This window comes from Labeo rohita, chromosome 9, assembly GCF_022985175.1.
Source record: "Labeo rohita strain BAU-BD-2019 chromosome 9, IGBB_LRoh.1.0, whole genome shotgun sequence".
NCBI classification, from domain to species: Eukaryota; Metazoa; Chordata; class Actinopteri; order Cypriniformes; family Cyprinidae; genus Labeo; species Labeo rohita.
The window spans coordinates 250405-273258 of record NC_066877.1 but is presented as its reverse complement, the minus strand read 5'-3'; the positions used below and the strand labels follow the sequence as shown (position 1 = coordinate 273258).

Genomic DNA, 22854 nt, shown 5'->3' with positions numbered 1-22854 from the left:
GCTTTTATAGAGCTGCTGATTGGTCACAGGTGTTGACGCAATCAGCGTGATGGGTGATGGGAATAGTAGTCCGGGGTGTAGAACAACAGTCAACGTGTAATGATAGGGTGAGAGTGACATCTGGTGGTGAGCGGACCGCGGAACATAGACCAGATTCGTGACAACCCCAGCTTGACAGTCATTATTACCTCTTCATGGGTCACATTTTATTTCATAACGTTACAGTTTTTTCGTTCTCCACTGGTTTCACCCAGTCCCAAACCTTCCCTGTCCTCTCCTTCTTTTCCATTGGACTCACCAGGCTTCAAGTGTTCTTTGTTGCCATTGCTCCCGCTTTTAGATCCAAGTCTTCTTGGGTGCTGCTGGTCCTGAATAGCCCTAATCTCCTTCATTGCTAATGCCCAGCCTCCCACTCTTGTCCAGTTCTTTGTTGTCTGCTCTGCTGGTCCCGTTCAGATTCTCAGCTCCTCTACTGATTCTACCCAGAGATGCTCTAAATCCACTGGCCTCCTGGCCCCCAGTTCTGTCTTGATGTGTTAATCAAGTGGCCTCCGAGCCCACTTGTCCACCTCAGCTCATCAACCAGATGGCTCCATCTTGGTTTCTCGCTCCTTGGAACTGTCATCCTTCCAACTCCATAGGACTCCCTCATCCCTCTGGCTGCTCTGCTGCGGACCTCCTGACTTTCGGTTGTGCCACATTCTTCCCCCCTTTTGGCTCTGTCAGGCTTCTCCTTTCCTCTGGCTCCACCTCAGTCCTCACTCCCACAAGCTTCGCCTCAGTTCTCCAGCATCCGAGCTCGACTGCTTATCACTGCATTTCTATCTTGGTCTCCTGGTCTTTCAGTGTCACCTGCTCTCTCCGTTCATCTGACTCTACTTGGGTCTCCGCATCTCCTGTAATCATCCCTGTCGTTGTTCTCATGGCTCCACCTTCTCCCTCTGTCAGTTTCGCCATGGGTCACCATTCTCCTGGCCGGCATCTGGACCACTCTGGCCTCTTGTCCACTGCGGGCTCCCCTGTGGTTTTTTTCACTGCTGGCATCCATCCTCACGTATTGGTTCCATTTTTTTCTTTTTAGATTGGATTAAAAATGTTAGATTAAAAATGCAAAAGAACTGTATTGTTTCTGAAATGAAGTAGACACCACTATTAAAATGATTCTTGTTACAATCTGTTTCACATAGTATCTTTAAAACCCTTTAAAAGCCATAACCAGCATAGATCATCATGATGTTCAGGTAAAGACACATATGTTCTACAAACACATATACAAACACATATACAATTCATGACCATGAGTGTACACATTCATTAAATTGACTTTCCCTCTAGCATTTTGAGTGCTGTTAATCAGATTCTTAAACACCTCTGATTGGCCATTGTGGATTCTTAAACACCCCTGACTGGACATCATGTTCATCATGCTCAACAGATATGTCTGTGATTGGCTACAATGTTCATCACTTCACGCTCTTCACCTTGTACTTTTGACAACACTACTAGTCAACCATTACTTTGAGTGGTGCACTCCATTCATTTTAATGGTTATGGCCCTACATGTCCTGATGGTATATTACATATTTATTGATATGAAGTTTATAAAATGTTTATTGAATGTACCAGGCACAAGACTGAAAAGGACCTTCAAAGTTTTCTTCATGGAGTTGGATTCAAAGAAGAAGCAGACACAGATATCCTTTCTCAGTTACATGAATATGGTAAAGTTCCTTTCAGATTTAGTTGTGATACTGAATGAAAATTGGAAAAAAAAAATAATAATAGGAATATTGTTGCATATCATTCATCTTGAAATCACAATTTAGATGTAATATTTAATATAATAATACATTTCCACTTCCTTGCCACATTACTTTAGGTTCCCTGCTGACAAGACCAGCTTTAACCAACTGGTTTGCTGATTTCAGTTGGCTTGAGATAGTTTGCCTAGCATGGCCAAACTGTTTTAAACTAGACCAGCCTGACCAGTCCTAAGACCAGCAAACATTTTTTTTTTCTTGTTTTTCAGCAGGATGACTTTATATTATTGATTTAAACAGTCGCTACTAGTTGCTTATAGATAACAAAGTGCATCCTTTGTGTGTAATAAAGAGTTGGACCTGGAACAGGAACATGAGGAGTTTCGATTGACCACAGTGGAACCTGTTTATCAGCTAAGAGATGATCTGCAGTACAGACTCGCATCACAGTGCTCAAAAGCCAACGACATCAGTGAGCTTAAGAAAGTCTTACAGCAGGTAACCAATCACAATCAGCAATACAATCATTTTTATTGAGCATACGCATCCATTTTCAATACACTTCACAGTTTAGCTTTGTTTTAGTATTGTTTTTATCCTGTGACCTAGATTTCCTTGTGTTCTTGACTTTAATTAGTTAATTTGCATACCTGTTTTGCCTTTGAGTTGATTACCCTGTGTATATAGAGCCCTTTGTTTTCCTCATCCTTTGTTCAGTCTTGTCCTACTCTGGTGTTTGTGTACAGTTATTAATTCTCGTGGTTATTAAAGTGTTTAAATTCTTCTTCTTCATGGCATCTTCATGGCAACACAATGGTGTTGATTAACAATAAGTCGATATGGATACATGATATATTGATATGATATGATGTATTGATGCAAGGTAAAAAAAAAAAAAAAAACCCTGATATATACACCCACATATATACATATACATATATACATGAATCGGTCAATCTACCCATCCCTAATATTATGACACTATCCACATTTTCATGCAGTGTCTGTCTATACATTACCATCAAACTTTCAGGGCTTGACAACACAGAAAATCTTGTACTATAGTCCTATATTCTTTGCACTTCACTTCATTCTTTGCAGATAAGAAACAAACTAGGTTTGTATGTATTTCATACAATATATACATTGATTCTCTAACTTTAATATTTCTTTGTGTTTTAGGTTCAGTCTGTCAGACAGCAGCAGGAGGAAGTCATGGACAAACTCCAACATGAATGTGTGTCTCTACAGCAAGACATCTGTGTTACTGAACTCAAGGTCATTTCAAATAACACTTGTGAACTGTACTCTTTGTACTTCACATTAAAATTGGTAACCTGTAACTTTATGGATGAGGGATAGTTCACTAAAAACTGAAAATTGTGTCATCATTCACTCACCTTTTTATATAGTATTATTTTATATATATATATATATATATATATAATCTTGAAAGAGATTCATGGAACAACTTGAGTTGATTATGAGTACATGATTTCCATTTCTGGGTGAACTATCCTTTTACTATTTTTGGGAAGCCTCCTATATCTGGTGTCATATGCTACAGTATGTGGCTGTCATGAGTCTGGCTGGTGACCTTCGGTCTGCTCACCACCAGATGTCGCTCTTGTACTTTCATTTACACAGACTGTTACACTACACCCCGGACTACGTCTCCCATCACCCATCGCGCTGATTGCGCCAACACCTGTGGCCAATCAGACGCGCTATATAAGCACCGGACTTTTCCCCTGTTACTCACAGAGTATTCTGTAACGTGGGGAGGGAGACGAGAGGCAAGCGGATCCAAATGCAAAGCTTTATTGGATAACAAAGGCGAAGACATGGTCACAAACACAAGCAGGGTTGGAACATTGGCAGTCAGATATAACGAAGGCAAGACGTGGAGATAGTCCGTGTAGCAGGTGTGGGTCGCCGAATGGCGAACGTAATCCAGTGGGGAAAGCGATGGGTTAGTCCGTGAAACGAGTAGTCCAAAAGGCAGGCGGCGAGACAGATGAAACGAGATGGCCAGGCGAGAAAGCTAAACACTGGGAACTCGGGAACTAGGGAACTAGAAGCGATACAACAATAAAAAACACCACAATACTTGTTGAGTAACCGGAGAAAAGTCCGGGGCTTATATAGCGCGTCTGATTGGCCACAGGTGTTGGCGCAATCAGCGCGATGGGTGATGGGAGACGTAATCCGGGGTGTAGTGTAACAGTCTGTAAGAATGAAAGTGCGAGATCAACATCTGGTGGTGAGCAGACCGAAGGTCACCGGCCAGATTCATTACAGTGGCCTTTGAAATGTGGACTTTAATGTGCCACAGGCCTTCGTAAGGATCTGTCTATAAATAATACATTTATTAGGTAAAGTATTATTTACGTATGTATGTATGTTTTTAATTAATTAATGCCTGTAGCCTTTAGTTACATAACTGTTATGAACCACAGTTGACAGCTTGCCATTTTAGTTGGGTGGCAGATCATCTGGGTGAGGGACATTTCAAAGAACTATTTTAAAGAACATTTAAAAAATGTGGATACACCAGTGAGCCAGTGATATATTTGATGCCAACATTTTGTTTCATTATTTTTTTTCCTAAAAGAGAAACAATGTCCTTTATAAATACATGTTTTTTTTGTCTGTTTCAGGATTATTCTTATATATGAAGAGTTCAGATGCAAAACCAGCTAAAAGCCATCTCGGTCAAAAATGAGATAATGATGCTGAGTGAATGCTCCTGACACATAGTACACATCCATCAAATACTTTTACCTCAGACTTGCTAAATTCCAGCCTCAGCCCAATCAGAAGTACCGGTACTTACATAGAAGCCTGTACAAAGTAGCCAGAAAGAAATGCATTTTTTAATGAAAGATGTCAGATGGATTTAGATGGTTTTGCATCTGAACTCTTCATATATAGATATAGATTATCTCAAAATGGCACATGGACTTGGACAAATAGCCATAAAACTTCTGCTTAAAACTTCTTTAATTTCACTGGGTCTTTAATGATACATTAATCAGTGAGATTTAGTGTGTAATTGTGTACAACAATGTGTTTGTACAACAATTTTAATTAGTTTGTTGTGAAACATTTTGTTAACCATGTTTGAAAATAAAACTGTCTCTGTCCTGTAGGAGAACCTACTGTCTGCTGCAATGGAAGATCAGGTAGCATATTTTGAGAAGGTTCCAGACGAGATCTTTACTGCAGACTGGCCATATCCTGACCTCAGATCAGATCTGATCCACAGTTTTTACTCTCTCACCGAGAAATATAAACTCAGATTAGCGATAGTGGAGACCAGACTGCAAGGCCTGAACAGGTAACATACTCATTATTATCAAATTTTTATTATCATCTATGTATATAATGAAAATGGCCTTTTCCAAATCTATGTACAGTTAGAAAGTTGTATTTTAAACAATCCAGTGAGGGGCAATTTATTGCAGCCAATTGTTTGGAATGATGCAAATCAGGATCATTACTGTAACATGACCCTGTAAGTACAAAGTTTTGTACGTACATTTTAACAAGCCTAATTGGCCATTGTTTTGATGGGATGCAAAGTCTTGAGACACATTATTAGAACTTTAACTTGATCACCACATTTTTCAGAATGCTGTGTCATGTGCCAGATGCAATATGTCCATCTAGCGTGTTTACATAGTAATACAAGACAGATCCTGAGAGAATGGCCCCTGTGTATAGCTGGGTTTCCATCCAAAGTTGCAAATCTACTTGAGCGCAAAACTGGAATATCACTTAAAACATTTGTGAATTAGTAGTTTCCATCCAACGAGTCAAAGAGAACAAAATCGTCATTCCGGATGAACTGGCACTAAATATCAATAAGAAAAGTATGAGAAGCCACTGAATATAATAATTTTTACATATAATAAATTACTTATGATTCAGAAAGAGCAGACAAATCTATAAGAGCAGATGAAACAACACATTGCTTTCAGGGGTGAATGCCAGCTGTTTGGGAACGCAGTCTCGTAATGCAGTTCTTTGAGGCAATTGTACAAAAATACTTTGACGGCAGACTTTGCTAAGGCATCTTAGAATGACCATAACAACATTTCAGATGTTGTGCAATGAGATCCGTCTGCTAGTTAGTCAAGTTATCCCATCCCATAACACAGTCACATGACTTTTTGGTGTGTGTGTGGAGGAATTAATTAGCAAAATGTGTTTCCATCTACTATTATTCGCATGAACACTTTTTCGCACAATTCGAGCATAAAAACATTTTTTGTGAATTAAGGGATTTTTTTTTTTTTTAAATTTTAGTGTTTCTATCACTCGTTTCTGATGCAATACTTCAAAATGCACAAAACAGGGTGATGGAAACATAGCTTATATGTATTGTATTTAAACTATTGTGTTTAAAGAAGTCACTTCCAAGTCTTTATGGTATTATGTTCCATACTATGGAATTTGTACTTGAACTGTTGGTTTGAAGAAGGTACACAATTTGTGTTTTAGTAAACACAACACACACTATAAGAAACAAGCAAAGTTTTAGGCAATTTCTTTATTTCAGTCAAAAGAAGAGGGGTGTTGCCATATTTCAATATCCAAGACTAGGGGAATGGTACACACCCATAATAATAGATTATTAGTTTTTAATTGTGATGTCTGATAACTGATGTCCATTTATCAGATATGTTACAGTACAGATGCCTCTTCCAATTAGATTTTTAACAAGGAATTTTTTTTTTTTTTTTTTTTTTACTGTGGAAGTCAGTGCAGACCAGATTGGAAGTATCTGTGAAGAGTCATTTGTGTGTTTGTATCTCAGGAATTGTGGCTGGAATGCGGCAGATCACGAGTGTTTCCAGCACATAATGAGTCAGTATTCCCCAAGTATGAGGAACCAGCACTCACTTTACATTGACATGGTGCAGAGAATGCTGCCACATGTAACCAAACAGGAGCTGGTTAGTACTTCTGCATATATCTGTCTCCTTTTGTTTTTCTCTCCCCAGTGAGGATTGATGTGTTCAGCAGACTGCAAGTTGTGCAGAATAACTCATTAACTCAATATTACACATTATAACATTATACCAATATTAATTATTATATCCTAGCCTAATATACACCCATATACACAAATGTTTGTAAAAACTGAATGATATACCTGAAAAGTAAAAAAAAAAACTATTTGGTAATACATGAACATTTAAAATGCATAGCAGATTCTAAAGCTTGTGCAACAAAGCCATTATCTGGATATGTATGTGTATTTGTTACAACAACAAAAGATCTGTTTTGGAATGAAATTGATATGGGTGGGGCTTAAACAAGAAGTTTGTCAATACTAAACAAATTCAACAATCTATTTATATAGCACATTTAAATGCAACCTTGTTGCCCAAAGATAAAAGCATGATAAAAGCATTAATAACAATCTCCAAATCTTTAAAACTCAGAAAAGGTTTTAACTTAGAAATAATGATTTAAAAAATCTGATAAAAGCTATCTCTTACAACCAGATTAAATTGTTTATCAAAATTAAGAGATGATTCAATTATGATGCCAAGATTTCTCACACTATCTTTCACTGTAATTTCTAAGGGGACAAGAACATTGCCATCTTTTCTTTCACCTTAGGAGGACCAAATATTATGCTCTCAGACGTTTTTTATTAAGATGAAGAAAATTACTTGACAGCCAAATTTTAACCTCATCTAGACATTGGCCGCAAAAACTGCTCATTTCCAACTGTAAGGGGAAGATAAATCTGTGTGTCATCTGCATACATGTGATAAGAAATGTTGTGGCGACGGCAAATAGACCCCAAAGGGCAGATGTTTAAAGAAAACAATGTAGGACTCAAAATAGAGCCCTGAGGAAGACCGTATTTTAAGGGAACCACAGAGGATGGAACATTTGCCAAATTAACAGAAAATGTTCTATCCTTAAGATATGAGTGAAAACATTTCAGAGCCATTCCCCAAACCCCATCTCACACTTCAGCCATTTTAAGAGCATTGAAAAATTCAGTGTCAAATGTGATTTAAAAAAAATAAAATAAATAATAATAATAATATTATATATATATATATATATATATACAGGGGTTGGACAGTGAAACTGAAACACCTGGGTTTAGACCACAATTAGTATGGTGTTTGGCCTCCTTTTGCAGCCAATACAGCATTATTTCATCTTGGGAATGACAAATACAAGTCCTGCACAGTAGCCAGAAGGATTTTGAGCCATTCCTTTCGCAGAACAGTGGCCAGGTCACTATGTGATGTTGGTGTATGAAAACATTTCCTGACTCACTCTTCCAAAACACCCCAAAGTGGCTCAATAATATTCAGATCTGGTGACTGTGCAGGCCATGGGAGATGTTTAACTTTACTTTCATGTTCATCAAATCACTCTTGTCACCAGTCTTGCTGTGTGTATTGATGCATTATCATCCTAATACACGGCACCACCTTCAGGGTACAATGTTTGAGCCATTGGGTGCACATAGTCAACCTTCACACTCTGCTCTTATTGGTGGAATGTGCAATCAGTAAAGACTGGCCACCAGGCTGCATAAATATAGCCATGAAACCTCCAACACTATATTGGCCAGTGTTTCAGTTTCATTGTCCAACCCCTGTATATATATATATACACACACACACACATACATATTTATTATTATTATTATTATTTTTTTAAGATATAACATGATTTTCTGTTTTTTTTTTTTAATAGTATACTTATATAGTAAATATGGAATCATTCATACAATTGTTTATTATTATTATTATTACTTTTGTAGTAAGTAAAGCTACTGTTTGTAAAATGCTTGTTGTTGGTGGGGATTTGGATTCATCTCAGTGACTTGATTCTTTTGAATCATTTCACTAAAAAGATGCATTTAAAATCATTTTCTGACTCTGTCTGCAGGTAACATTGCTATGCCAGTAGGGGGCAACAATTAACTTACAGTCTACAACAGAAGCGTGTACATTCCTGGACAATATAGCAAACATGTGAAATGATTCAAAATTGTATCACATCTCAATAATTGAAGGTGACAAGCAGAATATATCTCTCATGAACACTTAAAAACAGTTTCAGCAGTAATCAAATGGTGTAGAATGAGCCACAGTACCTGTGTAGGTTTTTTGTAACCTGTTTTTTTCTTTTGTAATTTAGTAAATCTAAACTATCGGTTTTTAATTTTAACAAGCAGCAATTACCCTACTGTTCAGCTAAGAAATAATGAAACCTGTACAGTAATTTATTTATTTTATTTTTAAATAATTTGACATTTAAGTCATATTGCACAGGGGTATACTCACATGTATTGTGTACTGTACTTTAATGTCACTTAGATGCATCAGATTTGTGATATTTCAATAGACAGACCCACAAACAAGTAAATAAAGATGACAGATAGTGATATCTAATTTTAGGATGTTATTACAACAATAACACTTTAAGGTTTTTTGTGTTAACATCAGTTAAATTTTTTTTAACATTAACAACAAGTGAAGGGGTGATTCTAGGATTTTTATTTTTCAACTGTAGTGCACAAGAGGGGCCACAATTACTACAGAGGGGCTTTCAAACTATTTATTTTGAGCTTTAAAATGAACAGTAACCCCTAATCCTAATCCTAACTCTTAGCTTCAAGTTATATACACTCGTTTAGAAAGAAAGAAAGAGAGAGAGAGAGAGAGAGAGAGAAAGAAAGAAAGAATTACAGATGTATAAAGTTTATTTCATGATACCCAAATGACTTAGCTGACAAATCGCTGCCAAATGTGTGTCAACTAAGCGGTCTAAATACTTATGTCACTCTGTTTGCTGGTCATGCTTATCAACTGTCAAATCAAGTCAGGTCATCTTTATTTATATAGCACTTTAAACAGTACATATTGTGTAAAAGCAGTTTACAGTGTTAAACAGGAAAATGGTGTTAATAATGCAAATATATATATATATATATATATATATATATATATATATATATATATATATATATAAATTCTGCTGTAAATCAGCTCTAAAAAGAGGACAACAATTTTCAGTTAAAGGCAGTTCATTACTGATTCAGTGAGGTCTTCGCAGAGGATCTGTCTCTAAGGCTCATCTAGTTGACAGTTAACTTACAGTCTACAAGAGAAGTGTGTACACTCCCGGACAATATAGCAAACATGTGAAATGATTCAAAATTGTATCACATCTCAATAATTGAAGGTGACAAGCAGAATATATCTCTCATAAACACTTAAAAACAAACATAGTTTCAGCAGTAATCAAATGGTGTAGAATGAGCCACAGTACCATAATCAGAGCTGTAGAGGCGATGTACTAGTTTTGCAAACTGTATATACATAATACTTCCACTAAAACACTAGATGACAAGATGACAAAATCAAGTTTCTAAAGAACAAAAACGACAGAGGATCTGTCATCTAGCTCATCTAGATGACATTGTGTCCCCAGACATTCAGAGCTATAGAGGTTGTCTCTAGGTGCTGATCTACTATCTGGTCTGGAGACAGACTGGATTCGAGTGGCTGCAGTGACCATCTGCTCTGGATACAGACTGGATCTGGATGGCTAGATTGACCTCGGAATAATAATGACACAGTCTAACATTATTATAGATGCCATTCTTCCCTCGCTGTAACAAGTACATTTTGTGTTACGGCAAATGCTCTGGTTGACCTAATTAACACAGCCTAACATGCCTTTAATGGATTTGAATTATTGAAATGTGATAGTGTGCTATGTGTATGCCAGGTTAAAGAGATGAGTGTTTAATCTAGATTTAAAAAGACAGCATGTGTCTGCTCCCAAACATAGCTAGGAAGTCTATTCCAGAGTTTGGGTCACTAAATAGAAAAAGGATCTACTGCCCACAGTTGATTTTGGTATTCTAGGTTTTATCAAATGGCCAGAGTTTTGAAATCATAGTGGACGTGAAGTGTGTTTATTAGGCTTGCAGAGAAACCACCTAATAAAGCATTACAGTAAATTAACATTGAGGTCATGAACGCATTCATTAACATTTCTGCATTTGACATTGAAAGCATAAGTCGTAATTTAAAAAAAAAAGATATTTTTAAAATGGAAAAAATAATTGCAGTTTTATGAATACTAAGAAAAGATTATCAAATACCACACACAGATTCCAAACTGATGACGAAAAATTCTTCATACTGTACTTGTGATTAATATAATACCTCTTCATTCACTGCTAGAAATTGATGATGGTCAGATAAGTATGATTTGAACCATGCCAATGCACTAATGACAACATCATTTCTATTAAAAAAAAAATGTTGTGGTCAGTGGTGTTAAATGCAGCGCTGAGATCCAGTACCACTAACAGAGAAACAGAACCCAGATCAGATGATAAGAGAAAGTCATTTGTAACTCTGTTTGTAATTTGTACTATGATACTGTTTAAATCCTGACTCGAAATTCTCACAGATACAGTTTTTTGCTAAAAAAAATAATATAGTTGTGAGGGAGATTTGAGATCGGTCTGTAATTGACTAATTCTCTAGGATCAGGTTGTGTTTTTGTGTTTTTTTTTTTTTTTAATTAAGAGACTTAATAGCAGCCAGTTTGAAAGTTTTTGGGACATCTTTTGTTTTTGAAAGTTCTTGGATCCTAATGACAGTGATGATTTAATAATATATAGAGGAGGATCTATGACTTCTGGAAGCACTTCTTTTAGTAGGTTAGATGGTATAGGGTCTAACATACATGTTGGTTTAGATGATTTAACAAGTTTATACAATTCTTCCTCCCGGAAGTAAAGAAATTTATAAAGTCATTACTGCTGTGCTGTCGGGAAATGTCTGTGCCTGTTGATGCTTTATTTTTGTTAATTATTAATAAATTATTAATAAATTAATAAATAAATAATAAAATAAAATTAATTAATTATTTTCATTTTATTTTATTTTTGTTAGCCACTACAATAAATAAATATTTGGGGTTGTGTTTGTTTTTTTCTGAAAGAGACAAGTTGTAAGCAGATCTAGCTGTTTTTAAGGCTTTTATGTAAGTAGAAGTACTTTCCCTCCATGCAATATGAAATGCCTCTAGTTTTGTTTTCCTCCAACTGTGCTCCATTTTCTGGGCTGCTCTCTTTAGGGTGCAATTGTGCTTGTTATACCACGGTGTCTGACTATTTTCCATAATTTTCTTTAAGCATAAAGAAACAACCGTGTCTAAAGTGTCTAAAATTTCTATTACAACATCAAGTTTTTCTGAGCTTTTGGATATGGAATTGAGACAAATCACAAGATTATTTGCAAAGCAGTCTTTTACCACAGAAGTAATGGTTCTACCATATTTGTAACAAGGAGTTGAGTTTGCAGCTGTAGCTCTAAGGAGTATACACAAGACTAGATAATGATCTGAGATATCGTTGCTCTGCTGCAGAATTTCAATGCCATTGACATCAATTCCATGTGATAATATTAAATCTAAAGTATGATTACAACGAGTAGCTCCTGACACGTTCTGTCTTCAACCAATAGATTTTAGAATGTCCCAATGTGTCTTTTTCATTATCTACATGGATATTATCGACAGTCACCATATCTGTGCGTGTTCGTTATATTTCAGAGTGCTCATGAGCGTCAGAGCCACTTGTATCACTTCAGCATGACACAGAAGAATCTGGTCCTGCAGGGATGGCAGCGGGATCGCTCAGAGCTGCTCCTGAGGGCTTTAAGCATGTTGGAGGACTGCAGAATTTCCCACATAAAGCAGCAGGAGCTTCAGAAACAGCACTCACACCAGCAGAACATCTGCCTCAAGCTCAGAGTGAAGGTTTTTACATTTGCTATCTTAAGATACTGTCACTATGGGCCAAATTTACTAAACAGGACAAATTACTGTTACAGCACAATTCCATAAAACCGCCGTTGGGAGGGGAAGATTCTGCGTGTGATTTACTGACAATGTGCACATTAAAGAACACAGATGCAGCCAGATCATTTACATAATGACCAGCGCAATCTACCAAGAGCTGCACAAAATAACTGTCTACTTGAAGACATTGTGTTTTTGGGTGTTAAATAATGGTGCAAACACCGGTAATTTGACGAGTGCAAATGTTAGTAAATTACATTGCGTGATTTATTTAAATACTCTCCTCCCATAAATTCTGCGTCTGAAAGGGAAACTCCTACAAATGCATATTCAATAAGGTCAAAAATAACTGTGTCCATGCCTTTTGGGCACTCTTCACGGCGCATCTTGTATTTCCTGACAGTATTATTTTAACACCAAAAGATGGTTTGAGCTGGAGCAAGCTGTTAGTAAATCTGGCCGTTAAACTTTTATATGCACCAGAATGCGTATATCAGGGTTCCCACATCTTGGTTAACTTCACACAGCTGTAGCTTGACTTGACTCGGGAAACACAGCTGTAACTTGACTTGACTCGGGAAACACAGCTGTAACTTGACTGGACTCGGAAACTTGACTGGACTCGGAAACAACTGCTGTAGCTTGACTGGACTCGGGAGTGGCAGCACTGGAGCTTTGTCTTTGCCGCCAATTTATGAACGGGCTCCACTGTCGCCGCCATTACATGAGCACGCCCTGGCGTGGCCGCCATTTCATGAGCACGACTCAGCACTGGAGTAGCGATCGGCAAACTTGAATCTCCCGGGGCTTGCGGTGGATTAAATTTCACAGCCGCCATTACCGTGTTGTTGCATTCCTCCTCCACGACATCCACAGTGAATGGTGAACCCACGCACAATAAAGCATAGTCCATAAATTGGGCTAGAGATTAACGTGGACCCTCACGTCTAAGTCTCGCCTTTAAAGGTTCATTCACACCGTCACAGAAAATCTCGAACAAAATATAGTCCGGGAGGTCAGAATAATTTGCTATGGCCAGAAATGCACAAATGTGCTGCTCAAGAGATCGCGGGCCTTGTTTCAGTCTGAATAAAATTCTTGTAGTGTCCATACCTGTGCAATGTCCATCTGAGAAGCTGCTGGACACTTGTATGACCGAGTATTCTATAACGTGGGGAGGGAGACGAGAGGCGAGCGGATCCATCTGCAAAGCTTTATTTGAAAGCTAAACACTGGGGAACTAGGGAACTCAGAAGATACACGAAACAACAAAGCAAAACCCTCAATACTCTGTGAGTAACGGGGAATGTCCGGGGCTTATATAGCGCGTCTGATTGGCCACAGGTGCCGGCGCAATCAGCGCGATGGGTGATGGGAGACATAGTCCGGGGTGTAGTGCAATGGTCTGTGTGATGTGAAAGTGCGAGAGCGACGTCTGGTGGTGAGCGGACCGAAGGTCACCGGGCAGATTCATGACAGTAGAACGCAAAGTGTAGTGTTACTGTGGTTTTATTCTTTATGACCTGTGATGAGTTTTTGTAATCCTGTTTAGAACATATTAATTTTGCAGTTTCATTTAGTGGATTAGGAACACGCAGAGTAGGATTTGGGTGTACTGTCTATTCACAGCTGTCTAAACCTTCTACACTTCACTAGTCTCTCTCTGTGTATCTTTCTTGCTCTCTTCCTCTTTATATCAGAACACATCTGTGTTTTTACTGGATAAGTAATTTTCAGTCGCCACTAGAATGAAGCGTGACAATAATACTTTGCCTTTAATGTATTTTTCCTGTGTAAGAAAGGGATAGAATGCAATAAAACTCAAGCAGGCAATTAGAAGGCAGTCCACACTGAACATGTGAATTACCACCAGTCAGAACATACAGTATTTCATGTTTTGTTTATATGTAAAATATGTTTTTACATATATTTTAAGCAAGACTTGAAGATTTATTGTGTTATGCCTGGTTAAACTTCATGACAATTAAGCAAAAAATACAAAAATAAAACAAAAATATTTAAAAATGACAAAGATATACTCAAACTTTATATATACAAATAAATAATAAGGGTAGAGGCTCTTTACACTAAGTGCAAATAGCAATAGTTGTATTTTACACATTGTAAATCGCAATTCGATGCTCTTTACACTAAGTAAAAATATTGCGAATAATGTTAATTATCAGTATGCACCTCAGTACTTGTAGTACATTAAAAAACAGTGTAATAACATATTGAGAGCAAATTATAATTTCAGTTCAAATTATTAAATGGATGCCACTTTGGTACAATAAAGCCACACCTACCCTAACCCTACCCAATACTTTTTCAACTTTCTGATTATTTCCTACTTTTTTTATTGAAAAAAGTAAATTGAAAAGTAAAGAGTGTGATATTAATCTCTATTAATATCATAATCCAAAGTCACAGTCCATGAAACAGGCAGTAAGCCAGAGCACAGGTGATCAGTCCAAACAACATACAAGGAAAACATGAACGAGAAATCCAGGACATGGGCAGGTATTAAACACCAGGAACAACGGCAAAACAAGGAGATGCTCAATAATGCAGTCACACACCAGTCAAAACTTTGCAAAGTTACAAGCAACTGAACTAGTATAAATAGGCAAAGAGACAAAGAGATCATGAGGTGATGAGAGACAGCTGCGCATTGATTACACTGATAACAGACAAAGAACTATAGGAAATTGAGTCCATGATAGTGGTAGAGCAAGCGGTAAGAGTAACATAGCCCACCTCAAAGGAGTGGCTTTCAGACACCCCAACAAACAGAAGACCTGGTGAGAGGTGAAGTGAAGGCTGAATTGGGGATGGGAAGGAGGGCCAGGTCCATGCAAAAGAAGAGGAACTGAAGACAAAGGCAGAGCAATAACTCAAGGTGGAGCAGACTCGAGCAAATGACCAGGGTGGAGCAGGCTGGCCAGGGGGCGCATGCTGGGTAGGTGGCAAGGTTGACGCTGGAGGAAAGGATGGAGCAGAAAGCCAGGGCGGAGCTGTAAACCACCAGGGTGGAGCAGGTGGAGCCAAAGATCACCAGGGTGGAGCAAGCAAAGGTGAAGACCCCCAGGGTCTTTGCAGGTGGAGCTGAAGACCACCAGGGCGAAGCAGGCAGAGCAGATGACCACCACAACAGACGGGACCGAAGATCTGGAGCGGGTTCATGGGCTGAAGAGCAGTATGTGGCCAAAGCATACACAATAGCCATCGCCGTAACAGGAAGTACAGTTAACAGCGGGACCGCTTCTGAGACCCCCAGGCTTGCCATTACCGCAGCGATGCTGGCTAATCACACCAACATCAGCGGAGTGTCCTCCAAGCTAGATAACAGTCTCAAATGCCTAGGGCCTTAATGGCTTTATGCGCAATGTTCATGATCACCTGGAACACTAAGAAGACCTCGTCACCTGGACAGCCATCGGCAAAAATTGCTGTTTTTGTCTGGCCAGAGAACAACTATTTCCAGCGATATTGTCAACTTGATTGCACAGATACTATTTGAACTGAACAGAGCTGGATGATGACATCACTGATTTCGATGATGAACTGACTTTAACTGAAAAGTGAGTGCTTACTATTTTCTTTTTGCATTATTGACACACTATTTTCTTGTTCAGTACTGTAAAGCTGCTTTGATAGCTGAAGATTCTGGCATAGCACCCATGGTGGCTGGAGACTCTAGCACAGCATCTGTTATGACCAGAGGTACTGCTAAGGGTCAGCTGCAGCTGGTCTCTACAAATTATTTTGAGGATTTAAAAGAGGATGTTCCTCTACTTTTCCCGTCCAAGCTGGTTACACCCAGCCCTGAATCTTCTTTGTCTCCGCTGGTTCCCGTCAGCCCCTAAACTCCTCTTTGGTTCACTTCACTCTGCTCTGTGGATCCACCTCTGGCCTTCCGGTCTCCAGCTCCATCCCGGCAGGAGGATGTCCCGGCCCCATCTCAGGCCTCCAAGCCCTGAGTAATAATAATAGTGCCCTTCATAGTCCAAAATATGTATATAACGATGTGGATTTTTTAAATAACACAAATCTTTCATCGTTTTTTTTTTTTTTATACATATTTCAGTAAGAGACATCATTCCTATTACATTAAACCATGCAAGTCTTGTCTGTGCCGATAGCCTTGTGGTTAGTGTGCCAACATATACAGTGCAACTGCGCTTACTTCGAGTTCGATTGCCGTCTCGAGGTCCTTTGCTGATCCTGCTCCCCTTTCTCCACCTAATACTTTCCTGTCATCTCTTCACTGTCCTATCTGAGTAAAAAAAAAAAATAAAAATAAATCTACAAGTCTTATTCCATTTAACAACTAAGAAAAGCAACATCAGCTGAAAAGTAACAAAATCAAACTTCTTTTGAATTTAACATTTTGATTTAACACAATCTCAAAATGAGTATCCAGCTAAGCAAACTTATATGGAATGAAAGTTATGGCCAACTTGAGTTCTGTACTGTGACATATTTGTTTCACGTTGATTAATATTTTTATAAATATTTACATTTAGGTCTGTGTTTTGTACATAAGCAATACCTGCATTTCATTATTTTTCCATATTTACAATAATAAAAAGCTTTAGTAATAATTAACATATAAATGTAAATAAAAGATATATAAACATTTTTAACAGTTTTTGTTAAGATTCTAAAGTTATTCCGTCGAGCAGTGAGTAAATCAGGCTGTTGTAATTTTAAGATCTGATGCAGAGGATAATTTATGAAAAATGTGCCATGTTTAAGTGGAAGATTTCTGGCACCTGGTGGAAAATGAGCACCTTTAACATGAAAATGACATATTACCCTAACCAGTAAATGATCGCAGAGGAGCACTCAGTGACTCATTTGCCGTTTTCACTCCCTAATATAGCTGTTATTCCCTCATCATATTTTGATTTTGCATTTAGACATTGTAAAAACACAGTGTGACATTGTTTTTGTCACTTTTTGTTTAGTTTTTGTAATGAAGCCTGAAGTAGGAAGAGCTTTGAAAAACTTAATGAATTACACAAATGACCTATTTTAAATTAGGAAGGGCGATTTCAGTGAAAGGTCACAAGTTTCCCTTCCTGTTAACAAGCTTCTCAGTTTCTCTAGTTTTTGAGCAACAGAGATACTTGAAAATAAGCTAAAATTAATTTATGTTAATTTTAATTGCCCTCTCAGGCAACAAAGTTAAACTGACATCAAGACTTACAATTAAAAAAATATAGGTTAAGCCTACCAATCTCTGTTTGTTCAAATGGACAGTGCTGTTCTCATTTTAATGCATTGTCTTTCATTTTCAGTAAAGTCAAAGGGTGAGCGGCTGATATGCACTTGATAATAAAAAAGACTGAACTAATTTAAAATGCTAAACAAAAGTTTTAATTTCATTAAATAAAATTTTCACAGAATGATTTCAGCAAAAGGCATCCCCGTGTTGGTGGTGCTTCTTCAAAGATACGTTTGACATTCATAAAGAAAGAGGTATTCATTTAAGTTGTGCCTACTCAGCCACTATTTTTTTTATAATGGCACGATCCAAGAATATAAAAAAAGCATAAAAAGAGGTTGTTTTGAAAATGTTTCACACATACTTTATATCTGGTTCCACCATGCAAAGCAAATGTGACCATGTCTTTAAGATTTTGACAATAAGAGCACCATTCAGCCACTCACTTACTGTTTTTAATTTGCATTTTGCAAATTGTTTCGTATACTATTTTATACATATAATAATATAGTCTGCAGTATGTACAACCCCAAATCAGAAAAGGTTGGGACAGTATGGAAAACGCAAATAAAAAAGAAAGTAGTGATTTCTAAATTTACTTTGACTTGTATTTCATTGCAGACAATATAACAGCACATTATTTAATGTGTTCCTCATGATTTTTTTTTTTCTCAAAATAAACACGTATGCCAATTTTGTTTCTTGCAACACATTTAAAAAAAAGTTGGAACAGTAAAGCATTTACCACTTTGTAATGTTGCCATTCCTTTTTACAACACTTAAAAGACGTTTAGGGACTGAAGACACCAAGTGATGAAGTGTTTCAGGTGTAATTTTGTCCCATTCTTCCTGCAAACAAGTCTTAAGTTGGGCAACAGTACGGGGTCTTCGTTGTCGCATTTTGCGCTTCAAAATGCGCCACACATTCTCTATTGGAGACAGGTCGGGGCTGCAGGCAGGCCAGTCAAGTACCTGTATCCTCTTCCTTCCTTCCTAGGACTTTGTAATGTGTGCAGAATGTGGTTTTGCATTGTCTTGTTGAAATATGCATGGGCATCCCTGGAAAAGATGTCTTCCTGAAGGCAGCATATTGTGCTCCAAGATCTCTATGTACTTTTCAGCATTAATGGTGCCATCACAGAAGTGCAAGTTACCTTTGCCAAGGGCACTGACACAACCCCATACCATGACAGACCCTGGCTTTTGGACTTGTTGCTGGTAACAGTCTGGATGATCCTTTTCTTCTTTGGTCCGGAGCACACAGCGTCCATTTCTCCCAAAAAATACCTGAAATACTGATTCATTTGACCACAGTACACGGTTCCACTGTGTGATGGTCCATCCCAGATGCCTCCGAGCCCAGAGAAGTCGACGGCGCTTCTGGACACTGTTAACATAGGGCTTCCTTTTCCTAAAACAGTACAGTTTTAACTGGCATTTGTGGATGTAACTACGTATTGTGGTACTTGACAAAGGTTTGCCAAAGTAGTCCTGAGCCCATGTGGTGATATCGCTTATAGATGAATGACAATTCTTGATGCAGTGCCGCCTGAGGGATCGGAGATCACGGTTGTTCAGCTTAGGCTTACGCACTGAAATTCCTCCAGATTCCTTGAAACTTTTGATTATGTTATGCACTGTTGAAGGTGAAATATCCAAATGTCTTCCTATCTTTCTTTGATGAACATTGTTTTTAAACATTTCAATAATTTTCTCACGTATTTGTTGGCAAACTGGCGATCCTCGGCCCATCTTTGCTCCTAAAGGGCTAGACCTTTCTTGGATGCTGCTTTTGTACCAAATCATAATTACAATCACCTGTTGACATGACCTGTTTGAAATCACATCATTATTTAACCAATTTACCAGATTACTAGCCCTAAATTGCTCCTGTCCCAACCTTTTTTGGAATGTGTTGCAGGTTAGAATGACAGGAAAGGACGTATATTTACAAATGAAATTAAGTTTTCATTTCAGACAAAACATGACATATTTTGTGTTCATATTGTCTGCAGTGAAATACAAGTCAAAGTAAATTTAGAAATCACTTCTTTCTTTTTTTATTTGCGTTTTCCATACTGTCCCAACTTTTTCTGATTTTGGGTTGTAGTAACCAGTAACTCATGCTAGTATTCCATCTGTGTGTGTGTGTGTGTGTGTGTGTGTGTGTGTGTGTGTGTGTGTGTGTGTGTGTGTGTGTGTGTGTGTGAATTTAAAACTGTATTTCATTGTAATTTCACTGTAATTCATTACAAATTCAAAGCCATGTGCATACATTATACACACACACACACTCGCACACAGGTATCATTATAGGGACTTTCCATAAGTGTAATGATTTTTATACTGTACAATTTGTATTTTCTATCCCCTTACTCTAACCGTCTCCCTAAACCTACACAAAACTTTCTGCATTTTTACATTTTCAAAATGTTTCATTGTATATGATTTATAAACTTATTTCCTAATTTGGACAAAAAAAAAAATGTTCCCACAAGGTCAAAATTTACTGGTATTATTGTACTTATGAGCACATTTGGTCCCCATAATGTACTGAATACAGTACACACACAAAACTTCATCAACCACACTAATTCATAAATGCATTTTCTAATTTGAATGTGTAATCATGTTCTGATGTTCTGCAAGCCTACAGAGCTTTGCTATGTTGTATCTTACATATTTCAAATATATTGTCTACATATTTCCATTTTAATTTTAAAAGCTACAGGGAGATTGCTGCTAAAGCCACCTGTCACTCTGTGTGTGTTTAGCTGCAGCAGTGGTGCATTCAGCAGGAGGAGGCTGCGGAGTTGGAGGCTACTCTTGCTGCTTACTGGTACAAAGAGGAAGAGGAGAGGCTGAGGAAAGAACAGCTAAGCGAAAAGAATAGAAGAGCTCAACTGAAACAACAGGTGATGAAAAACTTGTCATGACAGCACAATATGTGATGTCATCATTAATTAAAGTCAACATGAAAAAGCATTACCAAACTGTTCACCTCCGTAATGTGACATATCATGGACAACAAAAAATGTACGATGGCATTACATTTAATTAATCATCCATTTTCATTACTGAATGCTTGTTTATTGCACTGATCTATAATAGAGAACTGGATTGCTCATGACGTCATAGAAGTGAAGCCACTGCGCCGCCATATTGCCATTCCCTAGTATTCGCAAACATTCTATTGAATGAATAGGAAATAATACGACTTTAATGGGAAAACATCACCTAACAAGTCAGCGTTTTCATATCTGACGTCTCACTGTACATTCTCACAACGCAAACGTCCTAAGCATGTAAACGGTTATTGTTTAATGTCGGGAATTCCCTCTGCTTATTAAAAAGTTACGTTCATATACATTACAGTAGCCAACATCATATGAACATGATAAACATCGGACGTTTACCATGTTTACAAATGACAAAATGCTCATTCTGAAAACTTTACATATAATTAGCCTTGTACAGTTAATAATTGTTTATGCTGTTTTGTTATAGTGTTTTTATTTGTAACGTTACAGGCTAAATGCATGTTTCAACAATGATTTCGTTAACATCATTTTGAAGCAGGTAATGATTTAAACGTTTAATTCAGCCTACATAACATTCATGTTGAGATAAATGTTAATAATAAACGTTAATAATGCAAAAAATGTTAAATATAACATTTGAAATATAGGAATATTAAATGATTTAAATAACTAAAAAGATAAAATGAAAATGAAACGTTAAAAATGAAACTAAAACTGTCAGCAGATAGCGTTAAGTCACTGATTTTATCACTGAATCATTTATTCAGGAATGAAGCAACTCTTTAGGAATGGGTAATTGAATCAATGACTCAGATTCATTTAAAAACGCACGTTCATTCATAAACGGAACACAGCTGTGTTTGAATAGAGATGCAGCTTAGTAGTGACTTTGTTTCAGACTATTTTCGTTGACGAAATTGAGCAAAATCAGGTAGTGTTATAGTCAGATAAATGTAATTTAAGGCACTTAATATAATAGAATTTGCGCGAAGAGTTTTAAATAGATGTTGCTCACTTAGGGACATTAAAATATGCACATCATAACTTGGAGAAATAACGCTGACTAATTACATTTGATATGGATTTAAAGACATCAAACTTTATTTCCAAGATTTGAATTTCAATACAACACAGAGCAATATAACAGGCTAGTATTGTATTATTTATTGTATATTCGAATCAATTTCAGATAATAATTCCAGATATATGTTCATGTTTACTATTTCCTGCATAATTTCTTACGTTAAGAAATATATTTTGTGTTAGATCAGAACTGTGTCGTTAAGTGCGCAGCTGACACACCCACCTGAACGATTCCCAAACATCGCTTATCCTGCTCGAAAAGACGATAAATACGGCAGATAAGATTTTAAGTAACAATTAACTTACATACACATATCATAAAAAATAGTCCTGTGTTACTGATACGCTTAAAATCGGGTGATTTTCGGTCAGCGAGTTAGCTTTGAGTCAATGGTGCTCTCTGCCGGTAGGGAATAGTAAGATGGCGGATCGAACACTTCCGGTGGCTTCAGTGCCTTACGGCAGTTTAGAACGCAATGAGCGATCCAGTCATTATATATAGATCAGTGGTTTATTGTCATTATGAGTCCCTTGAGATAATGCATTATCATTGATTAGTGCACTCCAAAAAACGCACTGTAATCCAATTTGAGCATTAGTAAAAATGAAAGGGGAACCCCAGGGCTGTCTTCAGCTCATTAGTTTATAAATGTGAGGCTGTGTGATTGTATTGGGAATTTTGAGTATGTGACCTAATCTTGTTCCCCTTCATGTCCTTCAGAGCTGTGTTTTGTCACTGATTAATGATGTTTATGCGAAAGGAATAAATTATACAAATCTTATCCTCTTTTCATTAACACATTATAAATGTCTACATGATTTTTAATATGAAAAAAAAAAATTACAAATGCCAACTCAGATAACAATA

General features: G+C 37.4%; 1 protein-coding gene across 3 annotated transcripts in view; it reads left to right on the top strand.

Moving 5' to 3' along the window:
* LOC127170770 (coiled-coil domain-containing protein 148) overlaps positions 1-22854 on the top strand; it is a 59713-nt gene that overhangs the window by 29943 nt on the left and 6916 nt on the right. For all 3 annotated transcript variants that reach the window (XM_051119006.1, XM_051119005.1, XM_051119007.1), the window contains 7 exons: positions 1627-1721; positions 2113-2258; positions 2943-3038; positions 4913-5100; positions 6583-6721; positions 12384-12590; positions 20637-20777. In XM_051119006.1, the coding sequence (XP_050974963.1) occupies positions 1627-1721; positions 2113-2258; positions 2943-3038; positions 4913-5100; positions 6583-6721; positions 12384-12590; positions 20637-20777 (1012 nt within the window). The remainder of the gene's footprint in view (positions 1-1626; positions 1722-2112; positions 2259-2942; positions 3039-4912; positions 5101-6582; positions 6722-12383; positions 12591-20636; positions 20778-22854) is intronic.